This window comes from Oncorhynchus gorbuscha, linkage group LG05, assembly GCF_021184085.1.
Source record: "Oncorhynchus gorbuscha isolate QuinsamMale2020 ecotype Even-year linkage group LG05, OgorEven_v1.0, whole genome shotgun sequence".
Lineage (NCBI taxonomy): Eukaryota > Metazoa > Chordata > Actinopteri > Salmoniformes > Salmonidae > Oncorhynchus > Oncorhynchus gorbuscha.
In genome coordinates, this window is record NC_060177.1 from 81,590,079 (window position 1) to 81,613,237 (window position 23,159).

The 23,159-nt window shown below is 42.6% G+C and overlaps 2 protein-coding genes across 3 annotated transcripts in view; one reads left to right on the forward strand and one right to left on the reverse strand.

Annotated features, from left to right (window-relative positions):
• Positions 1-2,640: 2,640 nt before the first annotated feature.
• Positions 2,641-3,675, forward strand: LOC124034945 (alpha-(1,3)-fucosyltransferase 7-like). Its single transcript, XM_046348338.1, has one exon. It carries the CDS (start codon positions 2,641-2,643, stop codon positions 3,673-3,675), a length of 1,035 nt encoding a protein of 344 aa, XP_046204294.1.
• A 2,726-nt stretch (positions 3,676-6,401) lies between these two features.
• The window catches only part of LOC124035279 (neural proliferation differentiation and control protein 1-like), a 42,487-nt gene continuing 25,729 nt past the window's right edge, over positions 6,402-23,159 (reverse strand). The window contains exons 2-9 of one of the 2 annotated variants that reach the window (XM_046348732.1): positions 21,697-21,858; positions 15,079-15,174; positions 14,658-14,882; positions 9,450-9,516; positions 9,179-9,263; positions 8,786-8,865; positions 8,253-8,352; positions 6,402-8,020 (exon numbers count right to left, since the gene is read on the reverse strand). In XM_046348732.1, the coding sequence (XP_046204688.1) occupies positions 7,949-8,020; positions 8,253-8,352; positions 8,786-8,865; positions 9,179-9,263; positions 9,450-9,516; positions 14,658-14,882; positions 15,079-15,174; positions 21,697-21,858 (887 nt within the window). In that variant the 3' untranslated portion in view covers positions 6,402-7,948. The remainder of the gene's footprint in view (positions 8,021-8,252; positions 8,353-8,785; positions 8,866-9,178; positions 9,264-9,449; positions 9,517-14,657; positions 14,883-15,078; positions 15,175-21,696; positions 21,859-23,159) is intronic. The other variant, XM_046348733.1, reaches the window with a different exon arrangement.

A 23,159-nucleotide genomic window follows, 5' to 3' on the forward strand; every position in this document is an offset into this window, starting at 1 on the left:
ATGACCCCAAGCATACTTCCAAAGTTGTGGCAAAATGGCTTAAGGACAACAAAGTCAAGGTATTGGAGTATCCATCACAAAGCCCTGACCTCAATCCTATATACAATTTTTGGGCAGAACTGAAAAAGTGTGTGCGAGCAAGGAGGCCTACAAACCTGACTCAGTTACACCAGCTCTGTCAGAAGGAATGGGACAAAATTCAACCAACTTGTTGTGGGAAGCTTGTGGAAGGCTACTGGAAACGTTTGACCCAAGTTAAACAATTTAAATGCAATGCTACCAAATACTAATTGAGTGTATGTAAACTTCTCACCCACTGTGAATGTGATGAAAAAAATAAAAGCTGAAATAAATAATTCTCTCTACTATTATTCTGACATTTCACATTTTTAAAATAAAGTGGTGATCCTAACTGACCTAAAACAGGGAATTTTCTTTACCAGGATTAAATGTCAGGACTTGTGTTAAACTGAGTTTAAATATATTTGGCTAAGGTGTACGTAAACTTCTGACTTCAACTGTATATACAGTACAAAATCCATGTGTATGTGTGTGTATAGTGCATATGCTTTCGTGTGTGTGTGCATGTGTCTGTGCCTATGTTTGTGTTGCGTCACAGTCCCCGATGTTCCGTAAGGTGTTTTTTATCCGTTTTTTAAAAATCTAATTTTTCTGCTTGCATGAGTTACTTGTTGTGGAATCGAGTTCCATGTAGTCATGGCTCTATTTAGTACTGTGCGCCTTCCATAGTCTGTTCTGGACTTGGGGACTGTGAAGAGACCTCTTGTGGCATGTCTTGTGGGGTATGGATGGGTGTCCAGGCTGTGCGCCAGTAGTTCAAACAGACAGCGTGGTGCATTCAACATGTGCATTCAACATACCTCTCATAAATACAAGCAGTGACGAAGTCAATCTCTCCTCCACTTAGAGCCAGAGAGATTGACATGCATATTATTATTATTATTAGCTCTCTGTGTCCATCCAAGGGCCAGCCATGCTGCCCTGTTCTGAACCAATTTACATTTTCCTAAGTCCTTTTTTAGGGCACCTGACCACATGACTGAACAGTAGTCCAGGTGTGACAAAACTATGGCCTGTAGGACCTGCCTCGTTGATAGTGCTGTTAAGAAGGCAGAACAGTGCTTTATTATGGCCAGACTTCTCCCCATCTTAGCTACTGTTGTATCAATATGTTTTGACCATGACGGTTTACAATCCAGGGTTACTTCAAGCAGTTAAGTCAGCTCAACTTGCTCAATTTCCACATTATTTATTACACAATTTAGTTGAGGTTTAGGGTTTAGTAAATGATTTGTCCCAAATATAATTATTTTAGTTTTATAAATATTTAGGACTAACTTATTCCTTGCCACCCACTCTGAAACTAACTGCAACTCTTTGTTACGTGTTGCAGTCATTTCAGTCGCTGTAGTTGCTGACATGTATTGTGTTGACTCATCCTCATACATAAACATGCTAGCTTTCCTCAAAGCCAGTGGCAATTCATTAGTAAAGATTGAAAAAAGGTAAGGGCCTTGACAGCTGCCTTGAGGAATTCCTGATTTTACCTGGATTATGTTGGCGAGGCTTCCATTAAAGAACACCTTCTGTGTTCTGTTAGACAGGTAACTCTTTATCCACAATATAGCAGGGGATGTAAAGCCATAACACATAAGTTTTGCCAGGAGCACACTATGATCTATAATGTCAAACACCACACTGAAGTATAACAAAACAGCCCCCACAATATTTTTTATCATCAATTTCTCTCAGCAGTCATTTGTGTAAGTGCTGTATTTGTTGAACGTACTTCTCTATAAGCATGCTGAAAGTTTGTTGTCAGTTTGTTTACTGTAAAATAGCATTGTATCTGGTCAAACACTATTTTTTCCAAAAGTTTACTAAGGGTTGGTAACAGGCTGATTGGTCGGCTATTTGAGCCAGTAAATGGGGATTTACTATTCTTAGGTAACGGAGTGACTTTGCTTCCCTCCAAGCCTGAGGGCACACATTTTGAGGCTTAAATTTGTTGCAAATAGGAGTGTCAATATCGGAAGGGAAGAAAGGAGGAACTGATGAAAGGAGGAAGTGATGAAAGGAGGAAGTGATGAAAGGAGGAAGCGATGAAAGGAGGAAGTGATGAATGGAAATCTGGTGCAGTCCTCTAGAAGTGTTTTCATTCACTAGATCATCTTTTCCTATATTGTCCATGTCTGCATTCATAAGAAATTTGAAGAGCTTCATCAAACTATTATTATATTTTTCTTTAAGGGCCTGATTCAGACTTAGGAAAGGTATGCATTTCCTAAGCTTTTTGATCAGGTCTTAAATCTTCTGCATTATACAGTGATTTAGTGGTAAAACAAGTAGGTGAGTAAACTCTGATCACCAGTCACGGTAAAAAAAAAGTTACGCTTTTCAATTCATTTTTCCACAAAAGGTGGGTAAACTGTGTTTATTTGTGTGTACCCTCCACTACACACCTGATTGGATACTCATTTATTTTTGTCTTACCAGGGAGGAAATACCACACTACTACAGTAAAAATCCCAAGGAGATTGTGTGATCGTGGACTAAACTAAAGTACGTTGCAATTGTACCAGTCAGTGTGTTGCTTACCTGTCATCCCCTGGGTCAGAGATGGCTGCCTCCATGCCCCTGTTCCTCTCTGGCATCATGATCTTCAGCATCTCCTTGTACTTGCTCCACAAGAGGCTGCAGGCTGAGATAGGGACCACTCATCAACACCAACTCAGGAACCTCACCATTCTGCTGTGGCACTGGCCCTTCAGCTGCCCCTACAGCCTGGAGGGAGACGTTTGCAGTGACGAGTATGGTATCCCAGGCTGCCTCCTCAGTGACAACACCTCCCTGTACCCTCAGGCAGACGTGGTGGTCTTCCACCACCATGAGCTGAGGACGGGTCGCTCCGCCCTGCCTCTCCATCTCCCACGGCCGGCCTCCCAGCGCTGGCTCTGGCTCTCCCTGGAGCCCCCGGTGAACAACGGCAACCTGACCCAATACAAAGGACTGTTCAACTGGACCATGAGCTACCGAGCAGACGCTGATGTACCAATGCCCTATGGGAAGACGGTTGAAGTTCCACCAAACAGCAACAGCAGCAGCTATGTGATCCCTAAGAAAGGGGCTTGCCTGGCCAGCTGGGTGGTCAGCAACTACAGCCCTGACCATGCCAGGAGTCAAGTCTACCAGAGCCTAAGGAAGTACATTCCTATAGAGGTGTATGGCCACTGGCTAAAGAGGCCACTGACTGACCAAAGTCTGATACCCACCATTGGCCGCTGTAACTTCTACCTGGCCTTTGAGAATTCGGTGGCCATAGACTACATCACTGAGAAGCTGTGGAGGAATGCCTACCAAGCAGGGGCAGTACCCGTGGTTCTGGGGCCCTCTCGGTCTAACTATGAGGCCTTGGTGCCCTCAGGCTCGTTCATCCATGTCAGTGACTTCAACAGCACAGAGCGGCTGGCTGCCTTCCTACAGCAGCTGGCCACAGACAGAGGGCGTTATGAGGCTTACTTCATGTGGCGTCAGACCCATGAAATCAAGACATACACAGACTGGAGAGAGAGGCTCTGTAATATCTGTATCATCTATCACAGACTGCCAGCTAAAAAGGTGTACTATGATCTGGATGGATGGGCCAATAGATAACAGGCAAAAATTGCTATTACTGCAAGTTATTTGGTAACAGTGCAATTGTTAAGTAAAAAATACGTAAGTTAAGAAATGTAAAAAAAAACAACAGTGAAAAGACATGTTCAAAAACCTTTGATGGGCTGTACTTACAACAGGGCCAGTTTGTTCACACACAAAATGTCACAGGTAAAACGTGAAATACATTCATTTCTGCATTGTTGTGATAGTGTGTGACATCCATTACAACATTGCATTTTGGTCCCCAATGCAGAAACACCACAGAAAAATCACAACTTAAAAACAACTTTTAAAGAAGGGAAGGTAAGTATGAATGTGTACCCACAGTGTCCAATCACATGTTAGGTCCCATTGACGACATTCCAGCCTTTACAAGACCAAGAATTGCCACAAATAAAAACATTACACAGCCTTTAAGCTGGCTCATAATTCTATTTAAAATGTCTTTCCCAGCAGTAATATTCAGGGTAAGCTTTCAAGGATTTTTTTCTCTCAGTATTTGGCTACACATAATACTCTACGGTACAGTTCATACCCTTCATAGACAGTTGATGAATGTCCTCCATCTCACTCGGTTCGGGGCAAGTTTTTCCAGTTGAAGCCGCTCCCAGTCATTTCTGCCTGGATCCCTCTCCTCCAAATGTTTCTGGGTCAACCACAAACCACAAACAAAAACCCTGTACAAATACTAACTCTAAACAACCCGTCTCAGAGAAATGACTGTGCTGTTCTGTTCTGTATGTCACTCAATTCAACCGTACTCCTCTGTATCCGAATGTAACTTTGACTAATTGTGATGCATATGATTTAATTTCTAGTGTCAATGCAGATTACACACCAAGGTGGTGCCCTATTCCCTACATAGTGCATTTTATAGGGTATTCCTATAATTAAATCATATGCATCACAATTAGGTTGCCATTTCGTATGCAAAAAACAATAGTTTCTGGTCTAGATACTGAGGGGATGTTGCTTTATCATGTCAATGTCCATGGATTCAGGGAACAATCCACCAATAACAGAACATGCAATAAACAGCTCTGACCACCAGAGGTCAGGATTACCTAAAAACTGAATGAACTTGAACCGATAACAATATGCTGCTTTTTACCTCATCACTTGTTTTTAAGGCTAGATCAGCTATTAACATATATTTTGCTTCTCTCTCATGAGATCCAAGACAGTTGATCAGCTTGCAACAAGATTGTCTATCATATCATTAAAGAAAACAGCACAGCAGACCATGTTGCAGTGAAGATAATATAAATATTTATTTTCCAATGTTCATCTCTGAAATGTTTACATGCATCATGTCCAGCAATTCCAGAAGTAGTAAAAGAGGTCGGTCATCTCTCAGGGTTGGTCTGGTATTTAGAGAGGGTGCTTTTACAGTTTATAAGGAGAGTCCTGGAGATGTATAACCATCCACATTCATGAGAGAAAACAAAAGAGCAACTTTCAATCCATCAAACTCTAATTTCTGGAAAACCTGGGAAATGTTATTTGCATTTTGCAACCCTAGGGGACAATATTGATGTAGGTATATGGTAACTATATGGTAGCAGCCAAAGAAGGTTTAAGTTTGATGTTCATCTTTACCAGTAATCTAGGCCGATACTCTTTCTGTCTCACATACATTGTTCTTGAGGACCAAAAAGGCAAATCAAATCATCTGCACCCAAAGAGCATCACATTACTGTATGTGTCTGACCACTTCACTATTCTTCAGAGAGAGTGGAGGCAGAGAGTTAGGGGAACAGTTATATGAAAATTCCACCCGAAAACTCACTTTTTTTTCATTAGTCCATGGTTGATATAGTCCCAAAATGTTTTGTATGTCAGCAATGAAGATATACAGCTTCTATATATATATATATATATATATATATATATATATATATATATATACATACATACACACAACTATACAGAAATATAGCCAGTATGACGCATTTTGTATCATGATCCAAAACGCAGCATCATATGATGCTCGATGCATCATACCAGCTGTATTTATATGCATTTTGAAAATTGATTGCTGAAATGCAAGATATTTTGGGACTATATCAACAATGGACTAATGAAACAAATACCAAAATATAGTTGTGTGGAGTTGTCCTAAGTAAATAAAAGAGCTGATAACAACACGCTTTCCTGAGAGATAACCGCAATAGGCAACTTCTGAACAGACTCTAATGTACATCCAAAATGGCACCCTATTCCTATTCCTTTGACCAAAAACTATAGGGCTTTCGTCAAAAGCAATGCCCTATATACGGAATAGGGTGCCATTTTGGAGGCACACTAGGCTAAAGAAAAAAAGGTTTATTTGACACAGCAATCAGAAATATAGAATAATAATGTGTACAAATACATCATTAGAGCCAGGTTGCCATCTCTCTGTACAGTACACATCAGTGGCTATTTACATAAATAACATCCCAAATCATGGGACAAGCCATGTGTTTGTTTGATACGGTATATTCAGTGTTGGACTTGGACTGAAATATGTTCCGGTACTCATTCTGGGTGCCGGTACTGTTTATATTTAGGTGCAGGATACTTTTGAGCTGATATTCTATATAAGAGGAACAGGAGCTCAAGCAGTTGAGGTGCCAGTACTCCGGCCAGCTCCTGCCCAAGTCAAGCACTGTGTATGTGTATGTACATAGTGGGGTTGCTCTGTTTCACAGTTCTGTAAAGAAGTCACAAATTCCTTTGAAATCATTCAAGTTATTTAAGTATCATCATAAGCAAGTTTACACAAGAAACTTGTAAGGATCATAAATGCATATTGAATTGTATCCCTTTTTCAGCAGAGCACAGCATCATCAAGTCATGCATAGAGGGACCATTGATACTGAGACTATAATGGCTACATAACAAAGCGTAAAGGTTTGCCATACATACTGCATGTGTACATTTATGAAACATTAAAATCACCTTTGTATGTAAGAAAAAAAGACGTTTTGGTAATGAAGAAAGTCAAAGATGAGTTGATCCAGATCTTCAGAATGTGTCATTATTGGCCTCATATTCTCCACATACTGTAGTGCACTACTTCTGACCGGGGTCAATAATGGCCTCATATTCTCCACATACTGTAGTGCACTACTTCTGACCGGGGTCAATAATGCGCTGGCAAAAGTAGGGCACCATGTAGGTGTTATTTGGGACACAGATATTTAGTCTGCCAATGATTACTATTGACAGCTTGATAAATTGGCATATTCCCACTGTGCTCCAGCTCTGTTTCAAAGGCATATGGCCTAACATCTGCAGTTCCAGAATGATTTATAGGACCAGTTCCCAGACCCAGATTAAGCCTATTCCTCAACTGAATTTTCAACTGAGATTATCAATGCTTTTTAGTCCAGGAGTCTGGGTCATACTGCAGTCTATGATTTAAGAAACTTGTATCTGGATTGGTTATTCAATTTCACATTCTGCACAAAGTGTGTGCCTCCAACACAATCTTCCTGTTCACTATTACTAAAGGTTTGTGGTTTGGACATTGGCCTGTATAGTTCACTGGAAGTCATGGTCTGGGTAACATTCAAAAGTATGATGCAAGTATCAGTTAGTCTCCACAGATTGTGTAAATGTAATAAATCATACACCCACAGACCCATAACATATTTATTTTTTCAATGTAGTTCTTCTCTGCTTTGTCCCTGAACCCTTCTGTCGGTATCTGTCGTATGAAGCAGGGTAGTATTCATTAGTGCACACCATAGAACATTTTTCAACAGAACAGCGAAAACAATAATTTTCGTGTTGGAAAAGTTCAGGTATAGAATCTTGCAGAACATTGAGAATAGTATCCATCATCATAAACACTAATCTCTGTCAGTTAGTTGGTTGTGTACATGTTTGACAGAAAAAACAGAGGATATTACAGTATCAAATCCACAAGAGATAACAGAGTTCACATACAACAAAACAAGGCATGGTTATGATAGGCCAGACGGAAAGCTTAAAGATCATGTAGGTTTTCTGAGAGTGTGAGACGTCATTGGTCCCAGATATCAGTCTGTTTCAAGAGGAGATTCACGTCAGTCGGTCATTCAGATATAATGTTCATACAGTCCTCCTCCTCCTCGTCACCAGCCCTTCAGTGTAAGTAGTGGTGGGACAGGTCAAAAGGTCAGATAGAGAAACCTGATGTGTGTTTGTAGGTGTGCAAGGGAGTGAGTATGATTTGATCTTCCTGTACATGTAGGGTGGTATGTTTTATAGGTGCATATCAGAATGTCCAGAGTTGTCAGGGTTACTTGTGGCTCCTCTGAAGGTAAAGGGTGGAGTCATCAAACAAAGGATTCTTCACCTCCATCTCTCCTGTCTAGAGAGCAAAAGAGAGAACGAGAAAGAAAGATAGAAAAAGAGAGAGCGAAAGAAAGGAGAGAAGAGTAAGTTATTACACAGCTAAAACAATAAAATGTGTGTATCTGTAGCCTATTGTAAGTACACATGTATGTACTTGGATATCAGCCATCGCTGCCTCTCCATGTCTGCTATTGTACTGCATGGCTGTGCAGTACACTGTATGTGCATCAGGTATGACCGTCTCTTACCGGGGCCAGTCCAGGGCACTCGTATACCGTGAAATCCCCATCCTCATTCTCCTCATCTGACGTGGCCCCGGAGTCAGGCACCTTGGGTTCATCCCTGTGTCTGGAGACAAAGGAAAAACACTGAGTCATGGAGGTATCCAACCACATCACAACCCACCATTCACAGAGGAGACCACTGATACAGACTGACAGGAGGACAGGGAAGGAGAAGGGAGGGAAGAGGAGGGAGACAAAGGAAAAACACTGAGTCATGGAGGTATCCAACCACATCACATAACATCCCAACCCACCATTCACAGAGGAGACCACTGATACAGACTGACAGGAGGACAGGGAAGGAGAAGGGAGGGAAGAAAACATTTACAGCTTACTTCCTCCATACCCCCTCAAATCCTCTTAAAAAACATGGGATCGTGGACCTCCAGTAATTAGCTTTGAAAGGAGTTGAAGGAGAATCAGGAAGCAAGAAATGGACAGCTTAGTCAGAGAGCAGACTAAACTGGCAGACAGATATGTCTGGTTAAAAGACTCACTTCTCCAGGCAGAGCATCTGCTGTTTCTGGTGTTGGTAGTGGTACATCTGGGCACTCTGAGCCAGCCTCCTATCCCCAAGCTGCAGGCAGGACACAGAGGGAGGGCCCGAGATGACATGGCTCTCAACCAGAAGCCGTTTCAGTATAACATTTATTGTACAGAAGATGTGTTTGTTCCCATGTGATTAGTATGTTATCAAATCAAACTTTAGATTTATTGAAAATAAAAATTTGTTTTACAGTAAAACAATACAATTAAGGAGATAAAATAAACAGATGGCAATTAATGAAATGTATAAAATAACATGAAACAAAAAAATATATTATCCACTGACATGAATATAATCTGTTGTAACCATGACTTTGTGTGATTGTGTGTTCTGCTGTACATACCACATCATTGTCATAGGAATGGGGCCCCATCCCCCCATAAGCTGGGTAGTCGACCTTCTGAGCCAGCCGCAAACCTCTCTGCAACCTGGGATAAGATGGGGGACATCATGGTCAGTTTCACATAACCACATTATTAAACTACATGACAATTATTAAAATGAGTCAGTACATTTAACGAAGTGAAGTAGGGAACAACAACCACGTATCACAGTTATCGCAGACCATTCTTCCACATAGCTGGTATCAGTGCAAAACAGATGTAGAGTTTTACCTGATCCAACAGACAGCAGCCAAGAGCAAGGCAACAGACCCCACAACCAAAAACACACTGGTCATGACTGTGAAGAGATAGAGAAAGGCTGTCAGGAGAAGAGGAAGAAACATCTGGCAGAGGAAGACATTTTACCCAGAATACCAGGAACAGATCAGGGGGGGAGACAGTAAGGAAGTTGGTGTTTGTGGGGTGCATCTCAATTGTAAACTCAGCAACAAAAAAAAAGAGGAAACGTCCCTTTTTCAGGACCCTGTCTTTCAAAGATAATTCGTAAAAAATCCCAAAAACTTCACAGATCTTCATTGTAACGGGTTTAAACACCGTTTCCCATGCTTGTTCAATGAACCATAAACATTTAAATGAACATGCACCTGTGGAACGGTCATTAAGACACTAACAGTTTACAGACGGTAGGCAATTAAGGTCACAGTTATTACAACTTAGGACACTGAAGAGGCCTTTCTACTAACTCTGAAAAACACAAAAAGAAAGATGCCCAGGGTCCCTGCTCATCCACGTGAATGTGCCTTAAGCATGCTGCAAGGAGGCATGAGGACTGCAGATGTGGCCAGGGCAATAAATTGCAATGTCCGTACTGTGAGAGGCCTAAAACAGCGCCACAGGGAGAGAGGACGGACAGCTTATCATCCTCGCAGTAGTAGACCACGTGTAACAACACCTGCACAGGATCGGTACATCCGAACATCACACCTGCGGGACAGGTACATGTTGGCAACAACAACTGTCCGAGTTACACCAGGAAAGAACAATCCCTCTATCAGTGCTCAGATTGTGCGCAATAGGCTGAGAGAGGCTGGACTGAGGGCTTGTAGGCCTGTTGTAAGGCAGGTCCTTACCAGACATCACCGGCAACAACGTTGCCTATGGGTACAAACCCATCGTCGCTGGACCAGACAGGACTGGCAAGAAGTGCTCTTCACTGACGAGTCGTGGTTTTGTCTCACCAGGGGTCATGGTCGAATTTGCGTTTATCGTCGTTACACCGAGGCCTGTATTCTGGAGCGGGATCGATTTGAAAGTGGAGGATCCGTCATGGTCTGGGGCGGTGTGCTTCAGTCTGGTTTTAGACCCCATCATAGCACTGAGACGGCACTTGTGAAGGTGGTAAATGACATTTTGATGGCATCGGACCGAGGCTCTGCATCTGTCCTCGTGCTCCTAGACCTTAGTGCTGCTTTTGATACCATCGATCACCACATTCTTTTGGAGAGATTGGAAACCCAAATTGGTCTACACGGACATGTTCTGGCCTGGTTTAGGTCTTATCTGTCGGAAAGATATCAGTTTGTCTCTGTGAATGGTTTGTCCTCTGACAAATCAACTGTACATTTCGGTGTTCCTCAAGGTTCTGTTTTAGGACCACTATTGTTTTCACTATATATTTTACCTCTTGGGGATGTTATTCGAAAACATAATGTAAACTTTCACTGCTATGCGGATGACAACAGCTGTACATTTCAATGAAACATGGTGAAGCACCAAAATTGCCCTCGCTAGAAGCATGTGTTTCAGACATAAGGAAGTGGATGGCTGCAAACTTTCTACTATTAAACTCGGACAAAACAGAGATGCTTGTTCTAGGTCCCAAGAAACAAAGAGATCTTCTGTTGAATCTGACAATTAATCTTAATGGTTGTACAGTCGTCTCAAATAAAACTGTGAAGGACCTCGGCGTTACTCTGGACCCTGATCTCTCTTTTGAAGAACATATCAAGACCATTTCGAGGACAGCTTTTTCCATCTACGTAACATTGCAAAAATCAGAAACTTTCTGTCCAAAAATGATGCAGAAAAATTAATCCATGCTTTTGTCACTTCTAGGTTAGACTACTGCAATGCTCTATTTTCCGGCTACCCGGATAAAGCACTAAATAAACTTCAGTTAGTGCTAAATACGGCTGCTAGAATCCTGACTAGAACCAAAAAATTTGATCATATTACTCCAGTGCTAGCCTCTCTACACTGGCTTCCTGTCAAAGCAAGGGCTGATTTCAAGGTTTTACTGCTAACCTACAAAGCATTACATGGGCTTGCTCCTACCTACCTCTCTGATTTGGTCCTGCCGTACATACCTATACGTACGCTACGGTCACAAGACGCAGGCCTCCTAATTGTCCCTAGAATTTCTAAGCAAACAGCTGGAGGCAGGGCTTTCTCCTATAGAGCTCCATTTTTATGGAACGGTCTGCCTACCCATGTCAGAGACGCAAACTCGGTCTCAACCTTTAAGTCTTTACTGAAGACTCATCTCTTCAGTGGGTCATATGATTGAGTGTAGTCTGGCCCAGGAGTGGGAAGGTGAACGGAAAGGCTCTGGAGCAACGAACCGCCCTTGCTGTCTCTGCCTGGCCGGTTCCCCTTTTTCCACTGGGATTCTCTGCCTCTAACCCTGTTACGGGGCTGAGTCACTGGCTTGCTGGGGCTCTCTCGTGCCGTCCCTGGGGGGATGCGTCACCTGGGTGGGTTGATTCACTGTTGTGGTCGGCCTGTCTGGGTTCCCCCCCCCCTTGGGTTGTACCGTGTCGGAGATCTTTGTGGGCTATACTCGGCCTTGTCTCAGGATGGTAAGTTGGTGGTTGAAGATTTCCCTCTAGTGGTGTGGGGGCTGTGCTTTGGCAAAGTGGGTGGGGTTATATCCTTCCTGTTTGGCCCTGTCCGGGGTGTCCTCGGATGGGGCCACAGTGTCTCCTGACCCCTCCTGTCTCAGCCTCCAGTATTTATGCTGCAGTAGTTTATGTGTCGGGGGCTAGGGTCAGTTTGTTTATCTGGAGTACTTCTCCTGTCCTATTCGGTGTCCTGTGTAAATCTAAGTGTGCGTTCTCTAATTCTCTCCTTCTCTCTTTCTTTCTCTCTCTCGGAGGACCTGAGCCCTAGAACCATGCCCCAGGACTACCTGACATGATGACTCCTTGCTGTCCCCAGTCCACCTGGCCATGCTGCTGCTCCAGTTTCAACTGGCCTGGGCCCTAGGACCATGTCCCAGGACTACCTGACATGAGGACTCCTTGCTGTCCCCAGTCCACCTGGCCATGCTCCTGCTCCAGTTTCAACTGTTCTGCCTTACTATTATTCAACCATGCTGGTCATTTATGAACATTTGAACATCTTGGCCACGTTCTGTTATAATCTCCACCTGGCACAGCCAGAAGAGGACTGGCCACCCCACATATGCTCTCTCTAATTCTCTCTTTCTTTCTCTCTCTCGGAGGACCTGAGCCCTAGGACCGTGCCCCAGGACTACCTGACATGATGGCTCCTTGCTGTCCCCAGTCCATCTGACTGTGCTGCTGCTCCAGTTTCAACTGTTCTGCCTTATTATTATTTGACCATGCTGGTCATTTATGAACATTTGAACATCTTGGTCATGTTCTGTTATAATCTCTACCCGGCACAGCCAGAAGAGGACTGGCCACCCCACATAGCCCGGTTCCTCTCTAGGTTTCTTCCTAGGTTTTGGCCTTTCTAGGGAGTTTTTCCTAGCCACCGTGCTTTTACACCTGCATTGTTTGCTGTTTGGGGTTTTAGGCTGGGTTTCTGTACAGCACTTTGAGATATCAGCTGATGTACGAAGGGCTATATAAATAAATTTGATTTGATTTGATTTTTGTGTGTCACAGCATCATCGGACTGAGCATGTTGTTATTGCAGGCAATCTCAACGCTGTGCATTACAGGGAAGACATCCTCCTCACTCATGTGGTACCCTTCCTGCAGGCTCATCTTGACATGACCCTCCAGCATGACAATGCCACCAGCCATGCTGCTCGTTCTGTGTGTGATTTCCTGTAAGACAGGAATGTCAGTGTTCTGCCTTGGCCAGTGAAGAGCCAGGATCTCAATCCCATTGAGCATGTCTGGGACCTGTCGGATAGGAGGGTGAGGGCTAGGGCCATTACCCCCAGAAATGTCCAGGAACTTGCAGGTGCCTTGAGGGAATAGTGGGGTAACATCTCACAGCAAGAACTGGCAAATATGGTGCAGTCCATGAGGAGCACTGCAGTACATAATGCAGCTGGTGGTCACACCAGATGCTGACTGACACTTTTGATTTTGACCTCCCCTTTGTTCAGGGACACATTATTCTATTTCTGTTAGTCACGTGTCTGTGGAACTTGTTCAGTTTATGTCTCAGTTGTTGAATCCTATTATGTTCATACAAATATTTACACATATTAAAGTTTGCTGAAAATAAACGTAGTTGACAGTGAGAGGACATTTATTTTTTTGCTGAGTTTATTTCCTTGATTCCTCGCATCCTTTCTCCTTGGAACCTCCGATCTTCTACTTGAACGTGCTTAGAGGGAGGAGGGACGATGTGATGAAACAAGGAAATACAATTAAGATTCACCCATGTACGAGAAAGGAGGACAGGAAAGAGTCCATCCGCAAATTGTCAATATTAATAGGCAAGAGCAGTGACAGTCAGAGCAGCATTCACAAGAGCAGTGACAGTCAGAGCAGCATTCACAAGAGCAGTGTCAGTCAGAGCAGCGTTCACAAGAGCAGTGTCAGTCAGAGCAGCGTTCACAAGAGCAGTGACAGTCAGAGCAGCATTCACAAGAGCAGTGTCAGTCAGAGCAGCGTTCACAAGAGCAGTGTCAGTCAGAGCAGCGTTCACAAGAGCAGTGTCAGTCAGAGCAGCATTCACAAGAGCAGTGTCAGTCAGAGCAGCGTTCACAAGAGCAGTGTCAGTCAGAGCAGCGTTCACAAGAGCAGTGTCAGTCAGAGCAGCATTCACAAGAGCAGTGTCAGTCAGAGCAGCGTTCACAAGAGCAGTGTCAGTCAGAGCAGCATTCACAAGAGCAGTGTCAGTCAGAGCAGCATTCACAAGAGCAGTGACAGTCAGAGCAGCATTCACAAGAGCAGTGACAGTCGGAGCAGCGTTCACAAGAGCAGTGACAGTCAGAGCAGCATTCACAAGAGCAGTGTCAGTCAGAGCAGCGTTCACAAGAGCAGTGACAGTCAGAGCAGCATTCACAAGAGCAGTGTCAGTCAGAGCAGCATTCACAAGAGCAGTGTCAGTCAGAGCAGCATTCACAAGAGCAGTGTCAGTCAGAGCAGCGTTCACAAGAACAGCAGGATGCGGAGAAATTAATTCTCAACACAGATCAGGGAATCATGGTTGTCATTCAAAAAATGGGTCAACTGGGACTGAAAATCATTAACAAGGATTAAGGTTACATACTGATAAACACTCGGCTGTTGGAGGGGTAAGGGATGATCAGGGGACCGCTGCGTACTGCTGTGGAGTGGCTGGTAGTGGTGGTGATGGCTGTAGTGATAGAGATGGGTGGAGGGGCTGTAGTGGCGCCGTGTGTAGTAGGCTGCTCTGTGGTAGGCCGTTGGGTGAGGATCATTGATCTGTCATCGTCCTCCTCCTTGACTTTAGGAACATCCTGAAAGGAAGAAGCTAGGAGGAGATACAAAAATAAAATATAATTAAATGGTAATTGATAGCAAGGCAAAACGACATCTACTACTAACTTAGCAAATGGTATGGTATTACTGGTCACATTGTTAATACTATATGCAATTAGTAAAATCTTAGTCAATCAAACCTCCTGAAGTAGCACCCTTTGGGACGGGCCAAAGGTTTGTCCTCTCACCTGGATGCCTGAAACCTGATTCAGTCTCCTGTTGGCTGATGATGGTGGACAGGAAGTCTATCTCCTCGTCCACTTCAGGGAAAGTGGTCACTTTGCCTGCATCAAAAAGGAGACCGAAGATGTGGGTCACTGGGTTTCAATGATTCCACAATGATGAGGCAGCATTTCTAATGGAATTTCACATTTTCCATGCAATAAGGCCCGATGGGGTGTGGTATAAGGCAAATATACCATCCTTAAGGGATGTTCTTATCCACGATGCAACACGGAGTGCCTGGAAACAGCCCTTAGCCATGGTATATTGACAATATACAACAACCCCCCCAGAGGTACCTTATTGCTATTATAAACTTGTTACCAACGTAATTAGAGCAGTAAAAATAAATGTTGTCATATCCGTGGTATACGGTCTGATATACCACGGCTGTCAATCAAATCGGCAATAAGGGCTCAAACAATGCAGTTTATAATATTTCATAATGTATATAAATGTAATGTATGTATCTCCGTGATTCCATCCATATACCACATACTGGTACTCAGGACTGGGAGGAATGTGAGACAGAAGGAACTGCTCCATGCTGTCCCCATGTGGTAAGTGTGAAAAAACACCTATAAACAACAAGTGAATTGACAAATCGCTCATCAAGTACAAAAGCCTTGCGCAAACAAACTGTAGCCTATTACAAGCATCAAAGAGCTTCGTGTTGGCGGAGAGAACACACTGCATGTTTACATTGGATTGGTGTGTGATCCATCATACAGTTATGATGAGGCTCTGTGTGCCAGGGAGACAGACTGACTGATGCATGGTGCAGCGTGTGGTTCTGTAGTGTGTGTGCCGGCATATTTTAGACTGAGTAAGTCAGTGATACTGTAATGCTGGCTGAATCAGAGAGTGAGTGAGAGTGAGGGGTGCAGTGTGTATGTGAGAAAGTGTGTGGGTATTGGTGAGAGTAGGTGAATAAGTGTGGTGCAGTACGTGGGTGGATGGGTCAGCCTCTCTGTCACGCAGTGCTGCTCTGAGCGTGTGGGGAAGGGTACAGAGGGCGGGAGGGAGATACAGAGATCATGAGAGAGGGAGAAAGAAACAGAGAGAGGAAGAGAAAAATACTGTAGAGAGAGTTATTGAGAAAGAGAGAGCAGAGAGAAGTACAGAGATAAAGAGAGGAGGGAACAGAGAGAGATACAGAGAGAGATACAGAGAGAGATACAGAGAGAGATACAGAGAGAGAGAGAGAGCAGAGAGAAGTACAGAGATAAAGAGAGGAGGGAACAGAGAGATACAGAGAGAGAAAGAGAGAGCAGAGAGAAGTACAGAGATAAAGAGAGGAGGGAACAGAGAGATACAGAGAGAGATACAGAGAGAGAGAAGTACAGAGAAACAGAGGAGGGAACAGAGAGAGATACAGAGAGAGATACAGAGAGAGAAAGAGAGAGAGAAGTACAAAGAGAGGAGGGAACAGAGAGAGATACAGAGAGAGATACAGAGAGAGATACAGAGAGAGAGAAAGAGAGAGAGAGAAAGAGAGAGAGAGAAAGAGAGAGATACAGAGAGATATCTGTCACAAAATGTCAATTCAATTCAAAAAGGTGTTTTCCTTTATTGGCATGGTAAACAAACTGTATGTTTACATTGCCAAAGCAATTAAAATAAATAAACAATAGTGAGAAAAGACAAAATTGTGAGAAAAAAACAAAAATGAACAGCTCTGCACACAGGTCAGAGAAGCAAAGTGCCCAGTCATCTAAGGTTATACAATACAGATGGGTTCACCTGTGGCTTCTAAGATCTGAATAATACATTAGTATAGATCCATCTGCTGGGAACCCTGTAATCAACCCTTCCTTTTCAGTCCAATTCAACTATTGTATTCAACAGACCACAGATGACTCAAATTATCTTGTGTTCCTTGGATAAAGAAAACCATAAACGTATATCGTCTAGAAGCTTAGCAAAAACCTATATTTTCTGTGAAAAACAGAGGACATTGTGTGTGTGTGTGTGTGTGTGTGTGTGTGTGTGTGTGTGTGTGTGTGTGTGTGTGTGTGTGTGTGTGTGTGTGTGTGTGTGTGTGTGTGTGTGTGTGTGTGTGTGTGTGTGTGTGTGTGTGTGTGTGTGTGTGTGTGTGTGTGTGTGAAGAGGCAACCCCGGGATGCTGGCCTTCTAGACAGAGTTCTCTGTCCAATGTCTGTGGTCTTTTGCCCATCTTAATCTTTTCTTTTTATTTGCCAGTCTGAGATATGGCTTTTTCTTTGTAACTCTGCCTAGAAGGCCAGCATCCCGGAGTTGCCTCGTCACCGTTGACGTTGAGACTTTGCTGGTGCTATTTAATGAAGCTGCCAGTTGAGGACTTGCGAGGTGTCTTTCTCAAACTAGACACTCCAATGTACCGGTCATCTTGCTCAGTTGTGCACCGGGGCCTCTCACTCTTTCTATTCTGGTTAGGGCCAGTTTGTGCTGTTCTGTGAAGGGGATAGTACACAGTGTTGTATGAGATCTTCAGTTTCTTGGCAATTTCTTGCATGGAATAGCCTTCATTTCTCAGAACAAGAACAGAATGACGAGTTTCAGAAGAAAGTTCTTTGTTTCTGGCCATTTTGAGCCTGTAATCAAACCCACAAATGCTGATGCTCCTGATACTCAACTAGTCTAAAGAAGGCCGGTTTTATTGTTTCTTTAACAGCACAACAGTTTTCAGCTGTGCTAACATAATTGCAAAAGGGTTTTCTAATGATCAATTAGTCTTTTAAAATGATAAGGTTGGACTAGCTAACACAATGTGCCATTGGAACACAGGAGTGATGGTTGCTGATAATGGGCCTCTGTATGCCTATGTAGATAATCCATTTTTTTAAAGTCAGATGTTTCCAGCTACAATAATAATTTACAACTTTAACAATGTCTACACTTTATTTCTGATCAATTAGATGTTATTTTAAATGGACAAAAAAAATGAGCTTTTCTTTCAAAAGTGACCCCAAACTTTTGAACGGTAGTACACACACACACACACACACACACACACACACACACACACACACACACACACACACACACACACACACACACACACACACACACACACACACACACACACACACACACACACACACACACACACACACACACACACACACACACACACTACAAATAAAGAAAAACCCTTGAACGAGTAGGTATCTCAAACTAATATACACAGTACCAGTCAAAGGTTTGGACACGCCTACTCATTCAAGGGTTTTTCTTTATTTTTACTATTTTCTACATTGTAGAATAATAGTGAGACATCAAAACTATGAAATAACACACATGGAATCATGTCGTAACCAAGAAAAAGTGTTAAATCAAAATATATGTCATGTTTTAGATTCTTCATAGCAGCCACCCTTTGCCTTGATGACAGCTTTTCACACTCTTGGCCTTTTCTCCACCAGCGTCATGAGGCAGTCAGAGCTGTTGAGACTAACGACTTGGAACACTACGTCATTTCCATGTGGATGAGACGTTGATCAATGAGATTACAACCTATATGTTGGATTCATGTGTCCATCTCAACCAAAAATCAAAGTTATAGTATAAACTTTAAATACAGTTTGATTTGATTGAGTTCTATTCTTTAACTTTGATTTCTGGTTGAGATGGAGATGTGAATCCAACATATCAATTATTCATTTATAGACAAACTGGAATTAAAGCGAGACTAAGTCAGTGGCACATTTATAACTATCCAAGCAGATGAATCTCATTCAAATGTTGATATTTGGTTGCGTTGACAATCAAATTTAATATCACTAAATATCATTACATTTGAAATCAAGCAGAGCTTGAAATCAGAGCCTCTTGTATTGTTTATTTTAGTTGAATACTGGCTTGAATTCAAACAACTGCTGTTGATGACATACCCAATGCTATAGGTAGCCTAGTGGTTAGAGCATTGGACTAGTAGATTGAATCACCACGCTGACAAGGTAAAAATATGTTGTTCTGCACCTGAACTACCTTTATTTAACCAGGCAAGTCAGTTAAGAACACATTCTTATTTTCAATGACGGCCTGGGAACAGTGGGTTAACTGCCTGTTCAGGGACAGAACAACAGATTTGTAACTTGTCAGCTCGGGGGTTTGAACTCGCCACCTTCCAGTTACTAGTCCAACGCTCCAACCACTAGGCTACGCTGCCACCCCTTTAACAAGAAAGTTAACCCACTGTTCCTAGGCCGTCATTGAAAATAAGAATTTGTTCTTAACTGACTTGTATAGTTAAATAAAAAAAATAGGCCTAAATAGCACCATTGGTGAGTGATAAAGTATGATCACATTTTATTTTCTCTGTTAAACCTTTGGAATGACTTTGATAGCAACCGTGGATGTATTTTGTTTTTAAGTGGAGATCACTCAATAATCATTCTCACGATAGCACACTGGTAGTAGTCACTGACAAATATCATCGCTAAGCAGGGCTTGGTTTAAACCCTGGATGGGAGATCGAAAGGACACTGTAGCTGTAGATCCATCAATTTTCAGTAGGGGGTGCTGCTCAGCCCATTGTAAATTTCTTCTGATAGTGGATATGTTGAAATCAGACTTTTTAAATGTACAAATTCAACATATTTTAGTGAAGGTTTGTCTGTTGAAATTTGGTTACCATGATAATATAATCTTGTGGTTGAAATTTCACCCTCAAAACAGTTGATGTTGATGACTTTTTCCGATCCAATGTATTTACAAAGTAGATTCCACATCACAATACGTTGACAAATGACTTTGAAACAACGTTGAATTGATCAGTTTTTACCCAGTGGGTAGGCGGTCAGTGAGTCAGAGCTGACTTCAGAGCTGAGTGGGATCTAATACAGGCCAGTGGGCTGCTCAGCACTTAACACTGGTAGCCGGTATCTCTCTCTACAGACCAGTTTCCCAACAGCAATGGAACTTAGGCTTAAGAATGTTTTACCGGTGCATATTGCCTACATCGACCGAAGATGTAACATGAGTTTAACAAAACACCACGCAGAGAGAATGTTTGCTAAGTGAGTCATTGAGGCATGTTACAATACAGATAGTATCAAAAGAAAGGAAGCACTGCTCTCAGATCAGTGTTCTACCTTTCCAATCTTACCTTAACATTATAATTATTACAATGACGACAGATCAGCTGATAGAGAGATTTAAGCCTATCACCTAAAGGCTACAAATATTGAGGTGGCTTATCATTGCAAGTTAGGCTACACATTATGAAATACATTGAAACAGTAGCATACAAATAGTGAAATAAAACTCAATTGAATTAACATGAAATTGATTTCAATATCATTCAAATATATAGGCCTATGAAGTCTATACTGTATTTATATATTTGAATACAGTCATCTCGGTTTTCATTTGAATCATGTGGTTTTACATCCTTGGATAGTTATGCAAAGAAATGGGTCATTTAGTATTTGTAGGCAGTGTCACATTCATTCTGAAACTTCTAACGATGAACGTAGCCTTAACTTAAGATACCGGGTTCAGGCCAGACAGCCATGCATCTCACACAGATGGTGAATCAGGTGAAATGATCCCGAATCTAAATCTATTTCCGTTTCAGTCTTTCGTCAACGGTGTACTGGATTTCTTTCCAACACTAATCTTTCTTTCTTTATGTATGGTCTTGATGTTTTGTCCCCTCCGGTGGTAGAACTAAGACTGAATCTAAGATATCTCTTTAGGGTTTCAGTGACAATTGTTTTCTATCGGTACCACTTTAATTTTGGCCAAAATCATATGAATCTATTCCAGTGCTCTAACTCTCTCGAAACTGACCTTTTGCCTGAGCGATCATCTCTCATTCCCCTGATGACACATCACCTAGCAGCATAATTAACACTCGTTAAAGTCAGAGGCTGTGGGGGCCTGGAAGGGAGAGACTAAACCTAATAGCATCTTGCCATTAAAATGGAGCACCGTAAACTCCTTTTCACATTAAACTAGTCTCCTGTGACAACGAGAACATTAAAATGGAGCACCGTAAACTCCTTTTCACATTAAACTAGTCTCCTGTGACAACGAGAACATTAAAATGGAGCACCGTAAACTCCTTTTCACATTAAACTAGTCTCCTGTGACAACGAGAACATTAAAATGGAGCACCGTAAACTCCTTTTCACATTAAACTAGTATCCTGTGAACTTCAAATGGAGCACCGTAAACTCCTTTTCACATTAAACTAGTCTCCTGTGACAACGAGAACATTAAAATGGAGCACCGTAAACTCATTTTCACATTAAACTAGTCACCTGTGACAACGAGAACATTAAAATGTTACATCTGTTGGGAGATGGTGGGATATGACAACTGAAATGGAACAATTCTTTCTGTGCGCTGGTTTTGTGTCACTGGGGCTGCCGAAGAGGATGCACCCTGGTTCTGCACTAGTACAACTCCTCCCCATCCTCCATGCAGAACCTAATTGAGTAGCTCACACAACATTTGGTTCTGGGTTGTCGAGAATACTAAATGGCATATATTATTATTATTATTATTATAATACATTCAACATGTATGTCTTTAATGTTCCTACACTTGCAGTAGAAAACCAACAGCAATACATTAGTAAGGGTAAGTAAACTTACCAAAATGAGGGGTGTGACTGGGCCTCCTCTTCACTATGCATCTGCCATGGGAGTTCTCTACCAGCGGGGTGAGGCAGGGGCCACAGTGTGAGCTGCCCGGCTGGCAGAAATGCCTCCTTGCTCGGGCACAGTCCAGGCTACGTGGGCATACGGAAGAAGACCCTGTGAAAACAGACAGACACAGACTAACATTAGTTTTCACATCCATTACTGGATCTCACACAGTTTGGATTTGAACTCCAGTACCCCTCCACCAAAAGTGAAAGAAGGCAAGCCTCTCTCTTCCTGACCGTCAGTGTTAATATCAACATCAGCAGACACATTACTTCATTGTGATATAATTTTAAATGTAAAAATTAAAATCAAATGTAAATTTAAAAACAAAGCACTGGTCTCTAAGATAATAATAATCATTGAGGCTTCCACACAAATTGGACGCGACACCAGAGAACTCATCTCATTATGCAGACATTAAGTCTTACAGCCTAGCTATTATCAGGGAGCCTGAGGTGACAACGGAAGAGCGAGTGAGAAAGAGAAAAGGGAGGAAATATCATAATAAATCATCATAGTCACCTGAATGTACAGCTAATATAGTCACCAGCTCTACCACACACCAAGCTACAGCTAATCAGACTAGATATGGGCCCTAGGGCGGCAGGTTGGGCTAGTAACCGTAAGGTTGCTAGATCAAATCCCAGAGTTGACAAGGTAAAAATATGTCGTTATGCCCCTGAGACAAAGCAGTTAACCGACTGTTCCCCAGGTGCCGAAGAAGTGGATGTGGATTAAGGCAGCCCCCCGCACCTCTGATTCAGAGGGGTTGGGTTACATACGGAAGACACATTTCAGTTGTAGGCATTCAGTTGTACAACTGACTAGGCATCCCCTTTCCCCTGGTCAAAAACGGTGGACTAAATAAGGAATAGGGGTGTCATTTAAGAGCCCGAGTTTCAGAAGACAATATCTACTTCACTGCCTCTAACTGAAAATCAGGGATCTCAGTCACTTTAATTCCTCACTGTACAAAGTCTATGGTTGTCATAGAAACCAACCTCCTCTGACTTCAAAGTCTTTAGATTGTTATCTGAAGTTTGAAATAATACTGCAGGTTTAGGCTCCCATGGATGAGCACGCTGTTCTAGGTGGAAATCCTTCATTCTGACATGAAAAGATGAAGCCCGGAACCTACCTTTACGCTGCCGTTTGATACTGTTTTGGAGCCAGAGTTGGGCCAAGGTTGTGAACAGCTGTCAGATATATGGCTGTGTGCAGTGGGGTGAAGGTGGGATGCGTTAAGGGAGAGAGCTGTCAGCTAGGTCACTTTCACATGGAATAATAACCCTTAAATGACAGACCAAAATAGTGAGTGAGTCAGTCTGCCCAAGGCTCCTGAGTCCTGCTGCGTTGTGTGTCTGTTATCATGCAGAGTAAGCCTGCTTAACAGAGTAAACGCCTGGCCA